Source organism: Carassius gibelio, chromosome A23 (genome assembly GCF_023724105.1).
Source record: "Carassius gibelio isolate Cgi1373 ecotype wild population from Czech Republic chromosome A23, carGib1.2-hapl.c, whole genome shotgun sequence".
NCBI lineage: Eukaryota > Metazoa > Chordata > Actinopteri > Cypriniformes > Cyprinidae > Carassius > Carassius gibelio.
This window is the reverse complement of record NC_068393.1, coordinates 17,362,138-17,384,218: the sequence shown is the minus strand read 5'-3', so window position 1 is coordinate 17,384,218 and position 22,081 is coordinate 17,362,138. Positions and strand designations below refer to the sequence as shown.

General features: G+C 38.3%; 2 protein-coding genes across 3 annotated transcripts; both read left to right on the top strand.

Moving 5' to 3' along the window:
* Window positions 1–993: 993 nt before the first annotated feature.
* Window positions 994–2,457, top strand: LOC127944902 (retinoid-binding protein 7-like). The gene is made up of 4 exons (XM_052541316.1): window positions 994–1,105; window positions 1,291–1,469; window positions 1,746–1,847; window positions 1,955–2,457. The coding sequence occupies exons 1-4, from the start codon at window positions 1,033–1,035 to the stop codon at window positions 2,006–2,008; spliced, it is 408 nt and encodes a 135-aa protein (XP_052397276.1). The 5' UTR covers window positions 994–1,032; the 3' UTR covers window positions 2,009–2,457.
* A 952-nt stretch (window positions 2,458–3,409) lies between these two features.
* Window positions 3,410–21,576, top strand: LOC127944622 (ubiquitin conjugation factor E4 B). 2 transcript variants are annotated; one of them, XM_052540696.1, is made up of 29 exons: window positions 3,427–3,750; window positions 5,352–5,559; window positions 7,951–8,086; window positions 8,444–8,531; window positions 8,774–8,918; window positions 9,001–9,226; window positions 9,867–10,247; window positions 10,351–10,458; window positions 11,417–11,558; window positions 11,963–12,063; window positions 12,465–12,579; window positions 14,159–14,242; window positions 14,378–14,434; window positions 14,520–14,636; window positions 14,737–14,835; window positions 15,482–15,595; window positions 15,739–15,937; window positions 16,032–16,170; window positions 16,721–16,820; window positions 17,031–17,158; window positions 17,266–17,364; window positions 17,480–17,715; window positions 17,799–17,925; window positions 18,047–18,191; window positions 18,665–18,799; window positions 19,371–19,562; window positions 19,695–19,869; window positions 20,251–20,397; window positions 20,535–21,576. In XM_052540696.1, exons 1-29 carry the CDS (start codon window positions 3,727–3,729, stop codon window positions 20,594–20,596), a joined length of 4,029 nt encoding a protein of 1,342 aa, XP_052396656.1. In that variant the 5' UTR covers window positions 3,427–3,726; the 3' UTR covers window positions 20,597–21,576. The 2 variants fall into 2 exon arrangements, with proteins under 2 accessions (XP_052396657.1, XP_052396656.1); XM_052540697.1 differs by lacking the exons at window positions 9,867–10,247; window positions 10,351–10,458 and having other exon boundaries at window positions 3,410–3,750.
* The last annotated feature ends 505 nt before the right edge of the window (window positions 21,577–22,081 follow it).

The window sequence follows — 22,081 nt, the reverse complement described above, 5'->3', positions numbered from 1 at the left end:
GACACTGTCGAGGTCCAGAAAAGTATGAAAGACATCGTCAGAATAGTCCATCTGCCATCAGTGTTTCAACCGTAATGTTATGAAGTGACGAGAATACTTTTTGTACGTGAAGAAAACAAAAATAACGACTTTATTCGCTACGGTAATGCGGAGAGACGCAGAGGAGATTAATTGTTATTATTTTTGTTTTATTCACCTACAAAAAGTATTCTTGCTGCATTATAACATTATGGTTGAACCACTGATGAACTATTCTGACAATGTCTTTCATACTTTTCTGGACTTTGACAGTGTAATTTACTTGGTAGTCAATAAGACAGTCACAAGCCTCCCGGTTTTCATCCAAAATATCTTATTGTGTTCCGAAGACGAATGAAGCTTTTATGGATTTGAAAAGTTTTCCTTTAATTCCGTTTTAGTTAACACAATTATCCACATGTGCTCAGAAATAGTGAGTTTCGGTTTCTAAATTTATCATCTTTTAAGAAATTCACAGTAACTTCAAGTGCGCAATTGTTTCGTTTTGTGGCACTCATGTGATGATGTTGTCGAATGTGGGATCGATCATAAGATAACAATGGAATTTTTTTTTTCTTGCCGCTGCTGCAAAGAAACCTTTGTTCAAATTACAAGGAAGACCAGAAAAATGGAAGGCATGCAAACGAAGTTAATGAGAGAAAAGCTTAGTGTGTGACCATCTTATGGGATGACATTTAAGGACTTCGTAATAGTTATATTGCATATTTGAATCATACATCAAACATTGTATTTTATGACTAACTTATCGTCTGAACAGTTAGTACTATGTTAAATGGTGTGTTTTGGCAAAGTATTTGTACATAAGCACCTGCCAGACACGTTTCACTTTACATAAGGCATGACCTTGAAGTGTTGACAACGTGCAAATTAGAATACGTGGAATTCGAGGAACCGCCCACTCAGCTCTCAACACATATAAGTGCTGGGAATCGTTCTGTCTGTCACACCTTGTACATTGTTTTCTACTGGAATAATTAGGAGACGGTTAACACAATGCCTGTAAGCCTCTGTGGTTCGTGGGACATGGTGAGCAATGTCAACTTAGAGGGATACATGATTGCTTTAGGTAAGAGTCCATTTTTGTTACCTGTTGAAATGGATAATTATTTGTAATTCTGTTGCTATGATTTATATATCTTATAGTTATTTTTTTCTTATTGTATGTATATTATATTATATTATGTGTAAACCATTCCATTTGTTTTTAATGCGTGTCAGGAGTAACAGGTCCTAAACTTTGTCTTCTCACAGGGATAAGTCTGTACACTCGCAAGATCGCCCTGAAGATAAAACATCGTAAAGTGATCGAGCAGGTGGGGGATCAATATGTCGTCAAGACTCTCAGCACCTTCAGAAACTACACTTTCTCCTTCAGAGTCAATGAGGAGTTTCAAGAGTTCACCAAGGGACTGGATGAGAGACACTGCAAGGTACTGCAAAGTTTTATCATTATATTGCAACACATAATTAAGAAGTCTACATGTAGCATGTGACAAGGACATGGTAAAATGAAATGTTAGTTTATTTATTCTTTTATATCTATGATGACATTTAATAGAACATTTCATGAAAGAAAACTGACAGTCTTATAGCACAAGAACACTAAAGCCTTTTAGGCTGAGGCAATGCAAATATTTTCTGAAAAGACAATATGGATGATGCACCTAATGCACTGTTTTAAATTAAACCTTAATCTATTTCTCTAGTCTCTGGTGGCATGGGAGGGGAACAAGTTGGTGTGCGTTCAAAAAGGTGAGAAGAAGAACAGAGGTTGGGCACACTGGATAGAGGACGACAAACTCCATTTGGTAAGTGTGAAATTAAGCATCTTACACTATAAATATCGGTGATACACGTCAATGAACTGATTTCATTAATCACCTCACTAATAATCATACCTCTCAACCCTTTATAGGAGTTGCACTGTGAAGATCAAGTCTGCAAACAAGTTTTCAAACGGGTTGTTTGAGGCCCTGCAGTGACGTTTACTGCAAGAAAAGGTGTACTGATGTAAACAAAGCTGTTTACACTTTAAACTCACTTCAGAGTTAGAGGAATATGAGGGAAGAAGAACCATGAGCGTCAACTTGTGCTTCAAAACCTGACTAATCAGCTACATTCAGTGAGAGGCTTGCACTGCAGAGTGTTGAGCCAGAGTGTTTAGGAGGGTGATTTATAGTGCCGCTAGAGGGCGCCATAAGACCATGAACAAACAGAACTCCGGTCAGCAGCAGTTTATCCACTGGTAACACTGTATGCTGTCCATAGTTGTGCCAATATTGCCCAATCATGTTTACATGTAATACAAGAACCACATTCAAAGACATTTAGCAACGTGTAATGTGCTTCTGTATTTCTGCATGCCAGAATCATTACTTCACCAGAATATGACTAATTAAGGACCATGCCTCTTTTTGAATACAAATATATATATATATATATATTACTGGTTGATTTTAATAATTTTGTTCAGATTTACATTTTTTTGTTGTTTATGTATGTGACATCTAAATATACACACTGAGCTCATTCAGTTACTTGAATTCAACACTCACTGTGTTTAATTACTTGAATGTCCCTTATTGTGCAATACAATTTGAAACAAGATATTATATACTTTGTGTGTTTATTTGCCAATACTGAGATTCAATGTCTTTTTTTTATAAGGAATTACAATCAACAAATCATTTATCATCTCTCTTTTTAAATCAACAACAACAAATACAAACAGCTCATTTAGCCAATATACAAAACAAATTCTTAATATACTTTGAAAAAAAAAAGAAGAGTAGTACATAAAGAGTAATGAAAAAAGAGCCAGTACTTTGTGTTCTTATTGTCAACCCCTTGGTTTGTATCGTCTTTTTCCTGGGAATGATCAATCAACAAATTATTCAGAAAGATAACACATTTTATATAAAGAACATTTACAAGATAAAGATATGAAGCAAAAAAGAACTGCTGCATCACTTAAGTCCAAAAGATGCAATATACTATTTATTCAAGCGTGAATAGAATTGCTGCCATTATTAATATTTTTTAAGCTATCTAATAACTATATAGATAATATAGGATATATGCATAGCCATTCATTTCACCTAATAAGACTTGGGAGTGGTTGCATAAGCTGCTTAGACTAGTCTTAAAAAGTTTGTCATCTAATTTATTTTCTTCAAGAGTGGCCAAAACTTTTACAAAAAGGTAGACTGGCCTAATTTGAATCTGAAAAGTAACACTGATTACCCTTTGACTAACTGCTAGTTATTCAAACTAGTTCTTAAGACACAATCCCTTATCATAGTGACTATGTTTATGCAGCTGGCTCTTGATTCTGAAGAAAACAAGTCTGAGGTCGCCTCAGCAGTGAAATCAGTTTCCTGAACTGCCGCAGCCTGGAATGTGTCGATTTCGCGTCACGTGACTCCAGATCCAAAATGGCCGCGTCGGTGTTTTGACGAATAATACTTTTGTGTTTGTTTCATTCTTAATAGAAACCGAGTATAACCCTTCCATATCGTAAAAAATAATCGGCCACGCGCGTTTGATGTTTTAATATAAAGATTTAAATTAGACAATCACAGCACACTGATATTTGTTTTATGGTTCATACTATGCACTTTTGGTGTTTATAAGGAAGCTAGCTGACTGGCTAGCAACATAATTAAGCTGAAAATTAAAAGAAAGGCGATGGAGCAGCTCAGTCCTGAAGAGGTAAGGAGGTTTCCACAGTGTAATTTGTTTCCAGTCGAAACGGCTTCTCTGATAGCATGACTGTTATGTTTTGGGGTTTTATTAAATGCTTATTGGCTTGTCATTGTCACATTTTCAATCGCAGTAATGTGGGATAAGCTAACAGGACACCGGCTAACCAACAGCTCAGTGTATCAAGATTACATTTATTTCGCATTAAAAAAGAGGCTAGGTTCTGAATCTCGTTTTCAGCCACTTAAGTGTCGATATAGAAGCGAAATGAAATGCGAATATGGAGGTTATTTCCAGTCAGCTCGTTAGCAAGTGATACGTTTGACAATCTGCATCTGCTACAAGTCTCTTATCACCTGATTTTTTTATTTTCAAAATTAAAATAACATCCTTTATCGTTTTCATTCGCTGGGGAGCGTGTAACCAGTTGACAAGTTAACATTTCTTTTGTGAAGCTTTTCTTCACTGGGAATCCAAAATGGCTGAAAGACTGTCGTGTGAAGAAATTAAATCATTTTGGACCAAATGTTTGCTCAATTTAACTTACAGTCGTGATAAAATGTGCAATTATCAAGGTTAACTTTGCAATGGCTATGCTTTTGATTAAATGGCATGTGGTTTAGAGACTGAAATCCTGCGCAACAAGCTTTTGTCAGGCGTCAGGTCAGTATATTGATCATGGGTCAGCTGTTGAAGCTTAAAACCTTTGGTCTAACTCGACAAAACGTAGTGTTTATGGTAATATTTATTGTAAGTGCATTTAATCACATAAAGCTCTTGGTTTCAGTTTTGGATAGCATTATTTGGCACTGGTTGTTTGTGCTGTATGACACTGGAGGGCATTTACAGACAGGGCTTTGTGTTTAGTTGTTCTGCTGTAAAATAAGACCAAACTCAGCCCAGCTCTGAGGAGACCAGCAATCTTAAAACTGGTTCAAGCCTTTTTTTTCATCAGCTGCCTTCTATTATTTTAAAATAATTATTTATTTATCAAAAATAGGATATAGATTTATAAAATGGATAAATAAAACCATTTCGAGTTTTAATTCATGCATGTCAGTCATTTATCTTAGATCTTAATGTCAGCCATTAAGATCTAAGACATTTTCAAAATAAGCTGCTATCTTGATTAATAATGCATTTATTCTGTTTTGCTACAATTATTCCATGTAAATATGAAATTAATACATGTGAGCTGCAGGAGCATTATGTCTGTGAACTGAGATTAATAATTCTTTGCTGATTCAGACATTTTTTTTGCACCTTTGCTTGAATTCATTCAGTCATGCGCTTTGCCTTTCCTTGCCATTTCACTGACAGTGTTTGCTGTGGAAACTGAGGCCTTCTCCAGCTTAAATGACTCCATCCACTGTATCGACATTATTTGTCACTGCTGCTGAAAATAAGGATGCCTTTAGGACTTTGAAAACATACTACTGTTTGATTGCTTTGAAAGCATGTGTGAAATAATATATAGAAATTCCCTTTTTGCTTTTAAGGGTCTTCCCTTGTATTTGCCAAATAAGAGCAGTTGAGGTCATCAGACTGTAAACTGTTGCTCATTATTGATTAGCCATTAGATTAAATTGTAATTAATCTGCCTTGTTTAGATCCGTAGAAGGCGACTGGCCCGGTTAGCTGGAGGGCAGACGTCACAACCCAGCACCCCTTTGACATCTCCACAGAGAGAAACTCCCCCAGGATTCTTGCCAGGGCCCTCCGGGGCCTCGTCACAGCCTGTCCCACCAGCTCCAGCTCACACTTTGGGCTTAAATGCCCAAAATGTCACCCCTGCCACCTCTCCTATGGGGGCCTCGGGTAAGTGCTGTGCTGTGCTGTTTTTATCATTCAAAAAGATTCGGTAAGGATGCATCTAATTAGAATGTCAACAGCAAATCAGCATATTAGAATGAGTAATGGCTGCTGAAAATTCAGTAATAATGTAGCACAATTTGACCGTTTTAAATGTATTTTTGATAAAAACATTGCATTATCACTGACAAAAAAACCAATAATATTATTAACCCCAAACTTTTGAACGATAATGTATATTTGAGAGAATTAAATGTTATAGACTTGCTTTCATAACAAGTGGATATCCCTAATTTTCATTATTAAAAATGCATGCAGATTGTTTGTTTTCAGATAAAGCCTTTCTGTTCAGGGCAATTTGCAAAGCATAAAACATGGTTTTTATATTACACCTGACTGGATCAATATATGCTTTAATTTCAATTTTATTCATTCATTTCAATGTTATTAATTGTAAATGTTGGGTATTTAATGGACACATATTGCATTTGAGCTGACAGATGTGAGCTGTACATGAAGCCCTTTGTAGATTAATTGTAATTACATATAACTATGACTGTAATCTTGTCTTAGTATAAAATGTTGAGGATAAAATGACTAGTCTAATAGTATTGAGGATCTACGTGGTCTATATGTAGTCCTGTGTTGATGAAGCTACAGTTTTAGCTGTTTGTACTACACTAATGATTTAATCAGTGTTGATATCAAGGTAAGTGATTTTAGGCTCGCAGCTTCTTCTTGTGGTGAAAGTGCACAGTCATGGAGGAGGCACAGCCTTGGCCTGGGTTTAAATAAGGCCACATGGGCAGGCAAGGCCGATGACTCGGTTTTGTTTTTGTGGTGCCGTAGTCTTTTTTTTTTTTTGTTAAATGTCAGTGTGCATCGTGGTAAAGTTCCTCTTTAGTTTTAATTTTTACAGTGTAAGAACCTTTGGTCTTTGTTATTTTATAGATGAGCTGTAAACGTCTGTAATTTCAGGCTGTGTTATTTATTGAGACTTTCAAATGAAGCTGTATTTATTGATTTTGGATGATGCTAATTTGTTTCTTATTCTCCAGTGCATTCATTTTGGTTTGTATGATCACACATTAGATCAAAACAAGTTTTGCTCGTTTTTGGTTTTTGGCACTGATCTGCGGTTCATTTAAAAAGCATTTCAATTAAAGTCTTTATGACTGCATGCTTAATTACCTTGGAGTCTTGCGAAATCGAATGCTTTGAGCTGGTGTGTGTTGTCTTTGGAAACAACAATGCCCTGTGTCCACTGACACACATTATTCCAGGTCTTTAAACACACAATATCCACAGTTACATAAAAAAAAGCTGTTCTAGCACAAGTCTGCTCTTTGTTGTAGCTTCTTTCTGGAACATACAGCACTGAGATGTGATCAGTCATAAGACAGAAATCAGGTCCAGTGCATTCACTCCTCTATTAATATCCTTTAAACATTCTGGTTTGGTTTGTTTTTAACCTCAAACTCAGAGTATTAAATGACTGCAGTTATTTCATTAGGGCATGTTCTTGCATTGTAATGTAATTGAATAGGAGGCACATTTAAGGTGCGGTCAGATAAGCTCAATTTTACGGAAAATCTGTTGACCAAAAAAAGGTCATTGTTAATAGTGTAGCAATATATGAATCACAGCTGAAACAGAAGTCACTTTTAAACCAAGCAGCTTTCTCTTGGTCAGCACAGCAAATTCACATGACCAACCCCGAAGGTGATGCAAAGATATCTGAGGAGATCTTCTGTCCTCATGTCAAATTCATGAAAGTGGGAACTCTAGTTGAAGTGGGTGGATTTTGCCCATGTAATAGGGTTGCATGAGTTGGTGAAAAAAATGTAATTGTATTTGTTGTTTTTCTGATAAAATTTGTGATTGTGACTTAAAATTAGCAAAAATAAATTGTGTTCGGGCTGCACAATTTGGCCAAAATATTGTGATTATATATCAACAAGCCGGTTAACTAGTATTATTATTATTTAAAAATAAAATTCAAAATGTAAACAACAAAAATCCTAACAACACCCCGTTAAAAGTAATTGATATATTGTTTTTAAATTTACATTGAATCACTGTGCTGCACTGGTGTGTGCTTCAAGAATTTCTGATGCAGATTTAGTTTTTCTCTGACTCTATGCATGTTTTCTGTGTTTGTAAACCTTGGAAGATTTGGTGAAATTTAGAGAGATTTTCATCGAAGGAAATAGAATGTTTGATTGTTCCGAATTAATGTTCTTTAGCTGAACTTTAATTATGTGGTCTGTTTTCCAGCCATGACAGTTTTAGAAAGTTTTTCTTGAGCATTAAGGCTTAGCCAGTTTTTTTCCATGACACAATCCACAGGTTTGTACTTAAACACAGTACTTCCTTTTGTGCTTTCCATTACCGTAGGGGTTGCTTGCCGCAGCCAGAGCAGCGAGGGGGTCAGCTCTCTCTCCAGCTCTCCATCCAACAGTCTGGAGACACAGTCCCAATCCCTGTCCCGCTCCCAGAGCATGGACATTGACACAGCCTCCTGCGAGAAGAGGTGAGAGACAGCTGTGAACCTTTGTCCTCTCTGAACTCCTAATCAAAGATAGGGCATGATGTAAGAGCTCAAACTGAGATTGTGCTGGAGACCAACTATTGTTTCTCACTTGCTGAAGGCCATAGATCTCACTGCAGAATCTCTCTACTGTTGGATTGCAAATGCTTTTGTACTCCAGCCACGTAATTCCAGTGCATATAAAAAGAAATAAATACAGCTGGAAGTTTATATATTAAGATAACCCTCTCTATCATTAGGCACACAGTTTTTGTATCTTCCATTGTACTTTTATAACATGCAGTACTTAAGTTATATTGTTTGACAATTCAAGAGTTGAATCATCTTTGTGGTCTTCAGCATGTCCCAAGTAGATGTGGACTCAGGAATTGAGAATATGGAGGTGGAAGACAGCGATCGCAGAGAGAAAAGGAACCTGGCTGAAAAGGTAACCAGATGCAATTTTCATTTTATGGCCTATAACTGATAAGTTGCATGCTATTGGCATTGGTGTTTTTAATAATGCACTCAAATCTTGAATGATAGCAAAGGTAATCTACTATTTCAACATACATTTTTACAATATCCAAAATCTGATACCAGTAAACAATGTGTTTGTGCGGGAGTCACAATGTTTGAGAGCCACTGATCAAGTATTTATAAGTTAATTTGCTGGATTAATACCTGCAGGATTCCTCATCCAGTTCTGACGTCTCTGAAGAGCAGGCTTTGCACCTTATCTGTAAGATCTTGCGTGTTTCCTGGAAGGAGCAGGACCGTGATGTCATCTTCCTCCCCTCACTTGCTGCTGAATTCCAGAAGAACCCTAGGGATGGTATGGAGAGAAGGCAACAGAGGGTGTAATAGAGAATACTGATTTCTCTGTAATTGAATTGCATTGTGATTTCTTCTTCTAGTTTACTCTGACTTCAGAGACCTGATTGGACAGATTTTAATGGAGGCTCTCATGATGTCCACCCGTTCGCGTGACTGTAACCCATTCGCCAGCTTGACTGCCACATCTCAGCCAATCACTGCTGCCAGGTCCCCGGACCGTCACCTGACTCTCGTCCCACCCTCCAGCCAGAGCGGCAGTCCCATGATGCCCTGCGCTGGTTCATTCGGTGCCAGCTCTCTTTCCAGGCAAGTTGGATTTGACAACTTCTCCTTTTAAAAGAAATGATGTAGCCTCCTACAATGGTGGCCAAAAGTTTGGACTGATTAAGATTTTTAAATGTTTTTGAAAGAAGTAGTCTCTTCTCGTTCACCAAGGCTGCATTTATTTGAGTGTATTTTCAAATATACAGTAAAAACTGAAAAAAAAAAAGATAATATTACCGTTTAAAATATGTATTTTTTTAATATAATGTAATTTATTCTAGTGATGGCAAAGCTGAATTTCCAGCAAGCATTACTATTCATATATCATATTAGAAGGATTCTTGAAGGATCACATGACACTGAATACAGGAGTAATGGCTGCTAAAAATGGGCTTTGCCATCACAGAATGCAATTGCATTTTAAGAATATATTAAAACAGGTTATTTTAAATAATTGTAATATTTCACAATATTACATTTTTTTTACTGTATGTTTAACAAACCATTCAGCCTTGAGACTCCTTTCAAAGACATAAAAACAATTGTAATAATTCCAAACGTTTGGCCGCCAGTGCACATATCCACCTCCACCCCTTTGTCTCACATTCTTAGATTCTCTTTAAATTTCCTCCTCCTCCTGTGTTTCTGTCTTCATTTTCATCAATGTCTTTGTTGTTTTCAGTCTTTACGGTTGTAGCCCAAACCCACTCGCTCTGAGCTCTGCCAGAATGAGTGCTCCATCTGTCCCGCTGGCTCCTGCGGCCGCCCACCCGGGTCCCCCCAGTCCTCCCGCCTCTCGCCCTCCCGCCAGCCTTCTACTTCCCTCTCCATCCACCCCTCTGCCCATCTCCCAGAGATACAGGCCCTACTCCCTTAGCTCGTCCATCCCCATAAGCCCAAGCCAAAGAGCTTCTCAATCTGGTATGCTTACGCCCCCTACAACTTCAGGTATACCCTCCAGCCCTTCCCCAAGACACCATAGCACCGACTCCTCCATGCCTTACCCCGGCTCCCCCAGCACTGTGCCCAGAAGGACTAGGCTAGCCACCCGGATGCCGTCTAGGTACCTTTCTCACCCTGTTAGATGTGAAGTTGCTTCTTTGTAGGCTTTAAATTTTCATTCAGTCTATCTGTCTGCTTCCATTCACACACCGCGGCCACACCAGCCCTTTCTCCCTCTTTTTCGGCCTGTCCGACTTGCCTCAGGACAGCAGTGATGAAGAGCCGGAGGAAGAGGAAGATGAGGATTTTTCAGGGGTTCCGTTTGGGTCCAGGTATCAGTGCCAATGCGTGTTGCATGCTTCAGCGTGCTGCCTGGCCACTAACAACAGCCCGCTGTGCCCAATGTCGGCACCTCAGAATGAAACCAAATAGTGGAGTTTGATCATGTGATACTTGCTCAGTTGATTCAGTGTTTCTTATGTGGACAAAGCTTTGCTGTCAGCTGGAATCGTGTTCATTGCACAAGGATTTGTTAGACCCGTTAAGCTCGCAGCAGAAATGTGAGCCAGCAGACCTTGAAAACTCCCACACAGGACGTGTGTGCTGGACAGCCGTGATGGTGGGGGACTGATTGTCGGGTGGTGTTTCGGATAATGCAATGCAGACTGTGTAACAGCACTAATGAGAGCCAGAAGCCTGCTGTGGAGTGTTTTCTCACCCTAGAGTTCACTAATGCATGCTGTCTCATGACCAAAGACCTGCAGGGGCGAGCGCAAGTATTAGAGCCTGCTTTTGTTGTCCTCTTGTCATGCGTTTTGCCGTCATTTACACGTGGTATTACGTCTGACTTAGGAGATCGAGTGACAAATGGCTGGTGCTAAATACAGGTGTAAACTGATTCCAACATGTTAAATTCCATTCAGTCAAATCACACCCGTAGGTAGTTAGAAATGCATGTTACCACATCACAATTGTATGTATCTACATTCATGTGAAAACCTGGAAATATCTTTGTGCTTTTTGCATTGTGGGGCGTAGTTTGTTCTAACCATTGCTTGAAATGGAGATAAACCTTCATTTATGTCTGATGCACTGCTGTTCCCAAGATAATTATTTTGAAAAGAGGAACATTTAATTATGAAAGACATTTCCTGGGTGGCTAAAGCTATGTGGTTTTGGTCATTTATTTGCTCCGTTTAGGTTTTTCCCCAGAAAGTTCATCTACACTCTACAACCTCCTTTTACTGAAGGGAGTTTTTATCCCTCATAACTCTCTCTTTCTCTCTCTAGCCTGGGTGCGTCCGGAGGGGGGATGGCTGGTGACTCATGTAGCGACCGCTTTACCATAGAGTCCTGTAAAGAGACGGAGATGCTCAACTACCTCATCGAGCGTTTTGACAGTGTGGGAATGGAAGAGAGGAAGGCCCTGAAGGTAGCTGCTGATTAACATTATGGACGCATTTCCACAGTAATAATTCTGAACTCAGGCAAGATAATTATGTTCAAGTATGACAAGCCATGCAAGAAAATAACTCCTTCATCAGAAGGCGTTTGTCAGTAGGTCAGAACAGAGGTGGAGGTGTTAAGCAGGTGAAAGTGAAAGACAAAACATGTCTTGTCAAGCCAAGGGTAATTCCATCTTTGGCATGAGTTTTTCATGTTGTACTCTCATTTATAATAATAATAATAATAATAATAATAATATAATTATAATGACAGAAAAAAAAATTCTCATTATTCAGCCATTTTACTTCTAGTTGTTGACCTTGAGCTTCAAGCTCAGGGTATTTGGTCAATGTTCAGAGACAGTGTTATTCATATACTTGTATTTTTCAGATGTGCAGCCAGCCAGCAGTCAGTCAGCTGCTTAGCAACATTCGTTCCCAGTGCATTTCCCATGCTGCACTAGTGCTTCAAGGTACCCTCACACAGCCCAGGTCAGTTACAGCAACCTTTCTCAATGCATTCTTAAGGTTTTTTTGAAGGGGTTTTCACATTAGAGCTATGACCTTTGGAATTCAGTTTGTTGTTGTCCAAACTGAAGAGCTCATCTTTTTAAAAAAATGGTGTCATGGGCTTCATTACACTTTGCAATCCTACACAGTTTGTGCAAGTGAACCGTATTAATGTCTCTTAAATGTAAAGCATTACTAATAGCTGTCTGTCTATGCAGAAATTGGCTTCAGGAAGCAGCTTCATTCTGCATGTGTTAAGCTTTCTCCTCCACATTTGGTGCTTGGCTGCAGCATTATACATCAACTGATGCTAGTACTCGTGTTACAGACAAAAAAGGGAAAAAGCTGCCACACCCTTTCTCTCTCTTTTTGCCCTTAAATAGGGCCCCTCTACAGCCCTCGCTGCTGGTTCCCTACATGCTGTGCCGGAACCTTCCGTACGGCTTCATCCAGGAGTTGGTGCGCATGACTCATCAGGAGGAGGATGTGTTTAAACAGGTGGGAGTTGCAGCAGGTTATGGAGACAGGCTGCGTGCTGTCTCAGTTTACTTTTGAAGCTGAACAGTTCTTTATTATTGATACCAAACTCCTAGTGGTATTAAAGTGGTCAATAAAATGTCTTTTATCTTTTGACAAATAAAAGGTCATTGGACTATAAAAGCATCCTGTAAGATTTAGAACTCAAAACGTTCTCGTTAGTCTAATAGTGTATTTACACCAAACGTGCATTGAATTATTCGCGCGAGTAGATTACATGCAAAGATGCGAATAGGGGCGAATTCGCTCCAGGCGACTCGAATGATGCAAAATGCATGACACTCAATCGCGTCTTTCATGCAAGTTAAAAAACTTCAACTTGAGTGGAAAATTCGCCAAAGTTTGGTGTGAACACACCATTAAAACAGTTTATTGAAGCCAATCTGCCAAAACGACAGCGTGTGGATGTGCTACGTTATGATGTAATAGAGCGGGTAAACCCCGCCTCCATGGAAGATGATCAACACCTGCTTCTACATCACTGCCTGTTTAGCTCCGCCCACTGATTTGCGCATGTAGTGTAAATAATAAGAGAAGGTAAATGCAGGACTACATAAAACTAAACTCTAAAGATATTCCAAAGACAATAAGATGCTGTGGAGTGAACTTTATTTTTATTGAAGATCCAGACAGAATCAGTAAGAACTTGGTTCTTTGTTCACTTTGCAAACAAAGCACATTCATCTGTGAAGGATGTAGCTGTCAAAAATACACAACTTGTTAGCCAGTCATAGCAGTGGGCACTACCTCTGAGTCTACTATCTGGCACACCTATTCAAACAAAGCTTTCTGATGAGTGTTCCGATGAGGGGGGTCAAAAGAGGACAGAAAATAACCTGTTAGTGCCTATTAAAGTTTTTTGATGTAAACATCTTGATGACGTTATAAGTGTACCTCAAAGAAAAAAAAAGTATATTAAACACATTTATTAAACATATTTATGGTTCATTTACTTGTTTTTGTAAGAATGACTCAGTGTTTAAAAATCATTATTTATTCCAGATCAATTATCCCACATTAGGTTTTATGGTTCCAGTTTGAATACTTTAGACACTGCACATAAGGTATTAAAATATCAGCATTTAATTTTAAAGAAAGATGGCACAAGGACACTTTATAATCAAAAATATGAATATAAAGTTTTATTAAGCAAGATTAAATTGATCAAAAGTGACAATAATTAAATAATTATTTGATGACTTCGATTTCAAATAAATGATGTTCTTTTGAATTTTCTTTTCATCACAGAGTTTTGAGAAGAAAAGAAAAATCACGGTTTCCACAAAATATCAAGTGGTTACAGTTAGTATTAAAAAGAAATGTTGCATGAGCACCATATTATTGGAATGATTTGACACTTAAGACTGGAATAAAAAAAGCGGGAATAAAATCGTTTTAAATAAATTCTAGTTATTTTATTAATATTGTTACATTGTAATTCTAAAAATAACCTTGGGGTCAGCTGTTTGAAAATCAGGTTAGTTCATAGAAAAGGTGTCGAACTTTTGTCTTGGCTCGATCAGTATTGTTTTTCTTTCAGATCTTCGTTCCCATTCTTCAAGGGCTCACTTTAGCTGTGAAAGAATGTTCTTTTGACAGTGACAACTTCAAGTTCCCTCTAATGGTAAGCAACTGTTTATTTAAAAGCATAATATAAACTGAATTTGCATGTTAGGACCTAACAAGCTCCCTTGATTTCTATATAAACTCTGTTAGGCTCTTGTTTTGTGTCTGTGACTGACATTTTATTGTTTTACAGGCTTTGGTTGAGCTCTGTGAAATCAAGTTTGGGAAGACTCACCCTGTATGCAATTTGGTAGGTTTTGTAGGAGCTTCCGAATTCAAGTCTTGTCAGGTTATGTGGTTCACTTTTAATACTGTCTGTCTGCATGTACTTTTAGATCACCTCTCTGCCATTGTGGTGTCCTGACCCTCTCAGTCCCGGGACAGGAAGAGAAATTCAAAGACTCTCCTTTCTCGGCGCATTCTTCAGTCTTTCTGTGTTTGCTGAGGATGATGTAAGTCATTTCACAAATGAGGCTGATACAAAGTGAAGCATTGATAAGTGATCACGGGAGAAAATTGGTTTATTTTTATGTCCATTTTTCTATTCTGTAGACTAAAGTGGGAGACAAGTTCTTCTCGGGCCCTGCCATCACTGTGGAGAACACCCGTGTGGTCAGCCAGTCACTGCAGCATTATCTGGAGTCTGCGAGGGTGAGCGGCCATCATATCACATACTCATCGATTTTTAATGAGCTGCTCCAATATTGAGGGAATATTCTTTTTATATAGCAGGGGTGCAAGTGGAGGCATTTTGTCTATTTCAGTTTTTGGTCTTTCTTATATGATTATAAAAGTATAATTTCTTTAGTTTAATATTTTAATCAAAAAATATATATAACGTATTTTCAGGAAAATAAGATGCACCTTGTCAAAATTGCACTGCATAGTGAAAAATGCATATATAAGAATTTATTTAGTGTAATTTTCTAAAATAAAAGTATATGCAGATAAACTTGGGCTTATGTAACTGTCTCATTCAGCTAAATTCCAAATTTTTGAGGACTGTGCATATTCTGTGTGTTTAATGTTAATTGTATTATGTAAAGTGCTTTGGAATATTATTCAGTATTTTTCAGATGATTAATAAAACTTTTTATTATATTACTGCATGTTTATCAATCCTTAAAATATAAAAACTGTGTTTTATATATATATATATATATATATATATATATATATATATAATAAATTGACATAAATGAACATTGAACACATTAACATACAAAATAAATAGAATGCTGAAATGAGATTTAGTGAATTTTGTAATTCTGAGCATGTGCTGATGTGGGTTTTCCAGGGAGATCTGTTTAAAATCCTGCACAATATCTTGTTGAACGGAGAGACAAGGGAAGCAGCTCTGAGCTACATGGCAGCTCTGGTGAATCGTAATGTGAAGAAGGCTCAAATCCAGGTATGTCTGCTCAAGTATGCCATCTTATCGAGGTAGTAATGGTGCCAATTTCTTAGTGAATGAAAACTGGCATAAAGGCACAAAAATACTCTAAAAATACTTGTTATTTATTTTGATTATTTTCTCCTGCATTCCTTCTTTAGACCGATGATAAGCTGGTGTCCACAGACGGCTTCATGATGAACTTCCTGTGGGTGCTGCAGCAGCTCAGTATGAAGATCAAGCTGGACACAGTGGATCCTCTCTACATCTTCCACCCCAAGTGTCGGCTGAATGTCAGCACGGAAGAGACCCGGCTCAAAGCCACGATGGAGGACCTGAAGAGCTGGCTCACTGAGCTGCGTGAGTGTGGGCTCTGCTCTGGGACAGACAAATCGCTTTAGATGCTCAGTTTGACTCAGACAACCCATGTCCCCTTCCTCCCATTTCTCCACAGATGAAGACCCATCCAAGTTCTCCGAGCCCAAGTTCCCTACAGAGTGCTTCTTCTTAACGCTACACGCACATCATCTGTCCATCCTCCCGTGCTGTCGACGCTACATACGGAGGCTGAGGGCCATCAGGGATCTAAACAGGTGCTTTGCTCAGATTCAGTCGTAAAAGCGAGCAGTTTGTTACCAAAACCATGTTGAGTATCGGTCCACTGTAAAGTGTGCACTAGTACAAAGAGCTACATAGTGCCGCAGAAGTAATGAAGTTTAAAGATTTGCTAGTTAAAGTGATTCTCAAAGTGGAACATCTTGGATTCCTCATCGCTTATGTCAGATAGGCTATCATAGATGGCTTCGTAAAAAAGCCCTTAATCTCTTTCTGTTGAGACGGGCTAATCCTGTCCTGTCCCACTGTCTCTGGTGCAAGGTATTTACTTGCAGTGTAAAGCAGCTCTAAAGTCATCTTAGTCCTGATTTACCAGCTCCGGTCTTAGTGCTGCATCAAGTCCTTCACATTCAGACAGAAGGCAGCTCACATTGTTTATTGGCTTGATGCCTGGCCGATCAGAACCACAGTGACTCCTGCTGTCGACAGCAGGGATAACACTTAGAATGGCCAGTAATACTTTTTTATTTTTTTATAGATGTCAGAAGAGGTAATTTGCACAAGGCTGAATGTGTGTGTGTGTTCCAGAACTGTGGAAGAGCTGAAAAACAGCGAGAACCAGTGGAAGGATTCCCCGTTGGCAAGTCGTCATCGGGAGATGCTGAAGAGATGTAAAACACAGCTGAAGGTGAATGCTGTTATCCATTAATGATGTGTTTTTTTTTGTTTTTTGTTTTTATGCTGGAAAATGTGTGCCAGCTCTTATTTCTTAAAATAGCAACTATCTATTACTATGCCTGAGAAAGAAACTTCTTTAGTTGTTTGATAAGATTAGCTGCACCATCTAATTAATTAAACCGATAATCAATAAAAAATAAATAAATAAATGTATTGTCAGAAACTGGTGCGCTCTAAAGCCTGCGCAGACGCAGGGCTGCTGGACGAGAACCTGCTGCGCAGATGTCTGCAGTTCTTCAGTATGGTCATCCAGCTCATCTTGCGTATGGTGGAACCTGACTACCCAGGGTCAGTTCACTTTACATCTCCTCTTCAGATACCCCTTCCATTCTTTCAGCCAAATTGTAGTCAAGAGGTTGTTTTATTCTGGTTTCCTGTCTTTTATCACCTTAAAGCGTAACCCTGCCTCTGAACCCAGAAATCCCTAAAAGCTTTGCAGCACTGCCAGAGTTTTACATTGAAGATGTGGCCGAGTTCTTGCTATTTATTGTGCAGTAAGTGTATGAGATTGCTGAAGTCTGCACATTTATATTGTTAGGATCCAAATTTAGTTACATTTACTTATTTAGGTTTTAGTCAAATTTGACACTTTTCCCCTTTGTCTCTCAGGTACTTTCCACAGGTTCTGTATGAGCCATGCACTGGTGACATTGTGACCTTCCTGGTGGTCTTCATTAGCAGTCAGAATTACATAAAGAACCCATACTTGATCGCCAAGCTGGTGGAGGTGCTGTTTGTCACCAATCCTGCAGTGCAGCCGCGCACTCAGCGATTCTTTGAGATGATGGAGAACCACCCACTGTCTATAAATCAGCTTGTGCCGGCTCTCATGAAGTTTTACACCGGTGAAAAGGGTTCTAAAATATATCTTTTAAAGTCTGTTCTATCCATTTTGATTTGTTTATGCTGAATGGGTGTGTTTTCTTAGATGTGGAGCACACTGGAGCCACAAGCGAGTTCTATGACAAGTTCACCATCCGTTACCACATCAGCACCATATTCAAAAGCCTATGGCAAAACATTAACCACCAAGGCACCTTCCTGGAGGAGTTCAAGTGAGTTTTGAGTGATGTTGGAAACAGTCATGGACTGATGATGTGTCACCCAGGTTGATTAAGTGACAGAAATTTGATAATGAATAAAAAACGATTTTTGTCTCTCGCATTCATTCTGCAGCTCTGGCAAACAGTTTGTGCGCTACATCAACATGCTAATTAATGATACAACTTTTCTGCTGGACGAGAGTTTGGAGTCTCTGAAACGCATCCATGAGATCCAGGAGGAGATGAAGAATAAAGAGCAATGGGACCAGCTGCCCAGGGTCAGCACATCTCACAACTTCACCAATAATTCAGTTACCTACCCTTTTAACTGCATTGTAATGGATATAATGCACTAATGTGCCAGGGGGAAAAGCATTAGCTTTAAGGCTAAAAGGAAGGGGAGTGACTTTTAAAGTCTGTGTGAAGGTAATTCGGAGAATTGTTTCTAAATCCATTATAAATGTTAGAAACGTATGGCTGAAAACACATTTTAAAGACGTTTGAGAGCAGAGAGTGCTGCTTATTTTTTCAAGAATTTGATAACTTGTTTTATGTACTTTTTTTTTTTTTTATCACTCAAATTTGGCTGGGTGGATTAATGACACATTTTTCTCTGAACACATATTTAATATTTACACGGACTTTAAAGGTTTAAAGGGAATGGTTGTGCAGCAGTCTTTCTACTTGCATTCAATTTTTGTCTTCCAGTTCCAATCACGTCTGATTTCACGTGAAATGTTTTGATCCTCAGGAGCAGCAGCAGAGCCGCCAGTCCCAGCTGACTCAGGATGAGAGAGTATCACGATCGTACCTGGCTTTGGCCACAGAGACCGTGGATATGTTCCATATCCTCACCAAACAGGTCCAGAAGCCCTTCCTCAGGCCTGTAAGTACAGAAACATGTCACACTTTTGCATGCTGTAAAAACACGCCATGGCATTATGATGACATTCAGAATTTTGGGGACGGTAAGATTTTAAAATAAAAAATAAATTCGGACCCCAAACTTTTGAACAGTAGTGTAGGAACAGCTTTACAGGTTGTTTATGAGTAGAAGCTGTTTAATAAACCTATATAAGCAGACAGTCAGAAATATAACTTAAGGAACATTTCAACCGACAACAAACAGATCCACTTTAGGAAGCCCCTACAAAAGAGGTAGAGCTTAACAAAGTCTAATGAATTCAGGTTTGGTTAAAAGGAAAAAAGCATGAGCACTGTAATCTGCTTCTTGCAGTAAATGGATCTCCTGCGCTCTGCTCTCTGCAGGTATTTATAGTCTTCAGGGAAAACTGAGCTGCTGCCAGGGTTAGAACATTGAGTTTATTCAGAGGAGGTGTGAGAAAGGGCACTTTTAATGACATTAATAGAGCAAATACTATAGTTGTAGGTTCTGTTGAAATTGCACAAAAGTTATAACATTCTTGTTATCATGTATATTCTGTCTTATTGAACAGGAACTGGGTCCTCGTCTGGCTGCCATGTTGAATTATAACCTGCAGCAGCTGTGTGGGCCTAAATGTCGAGACTTGAAGGTGGAAAACCCAGAAAAATATGGTTTTGAGCCAAAGAAGCTCCTGGATCAGCTGACTGACATTTATCTGCAGCTGGACTGTGCTCGGTTTGCCAAAGCCATTGCAGATGACCAGGTCTGTATCTGCTCACCAAGATCTTTGGTGGCTAGACCACAAATGTTGTTTGGTGCTTAACTGTATTGCAAGAAAAATATAGAATATCCTTTTTTTTACTCTCTCTCTCTCTCTCTCTCTCTCTCGCATTAGCGGTCATACAGCAGGGAGCTGTTTGAGGAGGTCATTTCAAAAATGAGAAAAGCGGGCATAAAATCCACCATTGCTATTGAGAAATTCAAGCTTCTGTTGGAAAAGGTGGAGGAGATAGTAGCCCGCAATTCTCAGTCTGAGATGGATTACGGCGATGCCCCGGATGAGTTTAAAGGTGCATGTCGTCAAGTCCTCAGTTTGTTTTATTTAGTTTGTCCTCATATTTTTAGTCATGCGCTACTGCTCAAGTTTGGGGTTTGATACTTTTTTTATTATTTTTTTTTTATGCTCTTAAGCACGTCTCTTATGCTCACCAAAGCTGCATTTATTTGATTAAAATAATGTAAAAACAGTAATATTATGAAATCAGCCATTTCTCAATGTCACATTATAATATATATATATTTTTTTTTGTAAAATTGATCACATGCATCCTTGCAAGTAATAAAAGTGTTAATTTCGTAAAAACAACCCTAACAACAACACAAAAATGGAAGTGTAGCTATAAATGTAATAGTTGATTGGAGCAATAAACATTGACATCCTATCTGAACAGACCCGCTGATGGACACTCTCATGACTGATCCCGTGCAACTCCCGTCTGGCAACATCATGGATCGATCCATCATTCTGCGTCACCTCCTGAACTCTCCCACAGACCCCTTCAACAGACAGCCTCTCACCGAGAGCATGCTGGAACCAGGTACCCACACACACAGCTTTACAAAGACTTTCAGCGCTGCTGCCTAATGCACTCTGTGACTTGTCTTCTTTTTATTTTTTTATAATTGTTACACTGTGTGTTAAACGCTGACTCCATACTTTTCCCCCTCTCCACAGTCCCAGAGCTGAAGGAGCGCATCCAGGCCTGGATGAGAGGGAAGCAGAGTGGCCGTGCTTGAGTTCTCTCAGTGAGCCGAGCTTGCCCTGCAGTTTAAATGTTTCCACCACGCTGGAAGTGAACTGAAGAGAGAGAAAGAGAAATAAAAGATGACAGTACCCAAATTGTTTGCCCTTCCTTTTATCCTCCTTATCAAGCCACTGTCTGGAAAGGCTCATGGTTTTAATTTGAAACAAAATAAAGTTTTGAACCATTTTAATTTTGAATTTGTATGTCTGCACATACATACCAAGCTGAAAGAGCACACAGTTTCACACCCAGAAAAGTTAACACATTTTGATATATTAAAAAAATTGCTTCCCTTTGTGTTTTTGTTGTCCTCATTGCATTTTAGTCAATCGCATGGTAAGGGAAAACATTGAGGAAAGGGATCCATTTCATGTTTGTGAAGAATGTTAAGTAACACCAGTATTTCCTTTTTTTTTTTCATTTACTCTAAGTAGAATGACAAAACATTGGCTGTAAACATGCAGTTTTATCGTTCAGTCAAAAACCTGCTTTTTATTTTATACAGATGGAGGAATACAACACATTTTAAGTAATCAAATTAACAAGCTATAGACTGTCTTGTAGAAAATACAATAGATGTTGGTGTAAATTGATGGACACATGCCAGTGGAGCATCAGATGGTTATTGACTCTGTATTAGAATTTTGGTTTGCGTAGAAATCTCATATGTACACGGTGTGACTAAAATTTGACTAAAATCTGAATCGGAGCTCAAACCCAGGATCAAATCAAAGAATGTGAAGCTGTGTTGTAACATGATCGTCATAAAAATGCCAGTACATCATGTTTTTTTTGTTCTGTTATCCCAACATTTTTCATCATCTCTTGTTATTACTATTAACCCCAGTTGTTGGATGTAAGAGTTTTTCCAGTGACTTAAAGGGTTTATCTGTACAGGAATTTGCTTCCTTTGCTACAAACTTCTTTTGGACCCAGCTCTTTGAACTGTAATAAATGGTAATGCACACACAATGATAGCTGTTGCGTTTTTTTTTGTTTTTGTTTTTGCTCTTCCTGACTTGTTAAATTCATCAGCCACATGTTTTGCAAAACATTAGCTGTTAGGTCTAGATTGATTTCAGTTCATTGAATAATATGGTTTTATTCATTTATTGAGTTCAGAGTGTTTTTTGTGTAATTGTACAATATTTTAAAATGTTTTTTTAAGCAAATATTTTCCATTTCAAGTTTTTTTTAATCATTTTTATTTTCTTTTTTAAATGTTTCTAGTTTTATGTTTCAGCTTTATTTAATTTAGTACATCAAATATGTTTTTGTTAATTAAAACAGTGGGTTTTTTAATTTTATTTAATGTTTATTTCAAGTAAAAATATGCTATTAGTGGTAGTTAACTATAAAAGTCCTGGGCAGAATTTAATCTAACCGCGTTATAAAATAAAATATAATATATTATTAATATATCATTGATAGTCTAGAAAACATTTTAAATGTGGTATATGTAGCAGCTTCTATTTTA

What these genes read in the sequence shown, in the direction of transcription:
- LOC127944902 (XM_052541316.1), top strand. Translation starts at nt 1,033, where the DNA reads ATGCCTGTAAGCCTCTGTGGTTCGTGGGACATGGTGAGCAATGTCAAC. An exon ending in GGGATACATGATTGCTTTAG is followed by an intron (nt 1,106 to 1,290) that starts GTAAGAGTCCAT and finishes GTCTTCTCACAG; the next exon opens with GGATAAGTCTGTACACTCGC. An exon ending in TGGATGAGAGACACTGCAAG is followed by an intron (nt 1,470 to 1,745) that starts GTACTGCAAAGT and finishes CTATTTCTCTAG; the next exon opens with TCTCTGGTGGCATGGGAGGG.
- LOC127944622 (XM_052540696.1), top strand. Translation starts at nt 3,727, where the DNA reads ATGGAGCAGCTCAGTCCTGAAGAG. An exon ending in GGTGCCAGCTCTCTTTCCAG is followed by an intron (nt 9,227 to 9,866) that starts GCAAGTTGGATT and finishes TGTTGTTTTCAG; the next exon opens with TCTTTACGGTTGTAGCCCAA. An exon ending in ACCTTCCTGGAGGAGTTCAA is followed by an intron (nt 17,926 to 18,046) that starts GTGAGTTTTGAG and finishes TTCATTCTGCAG; the next exon opens with CTCTGGCAAACAGTTTGTGC.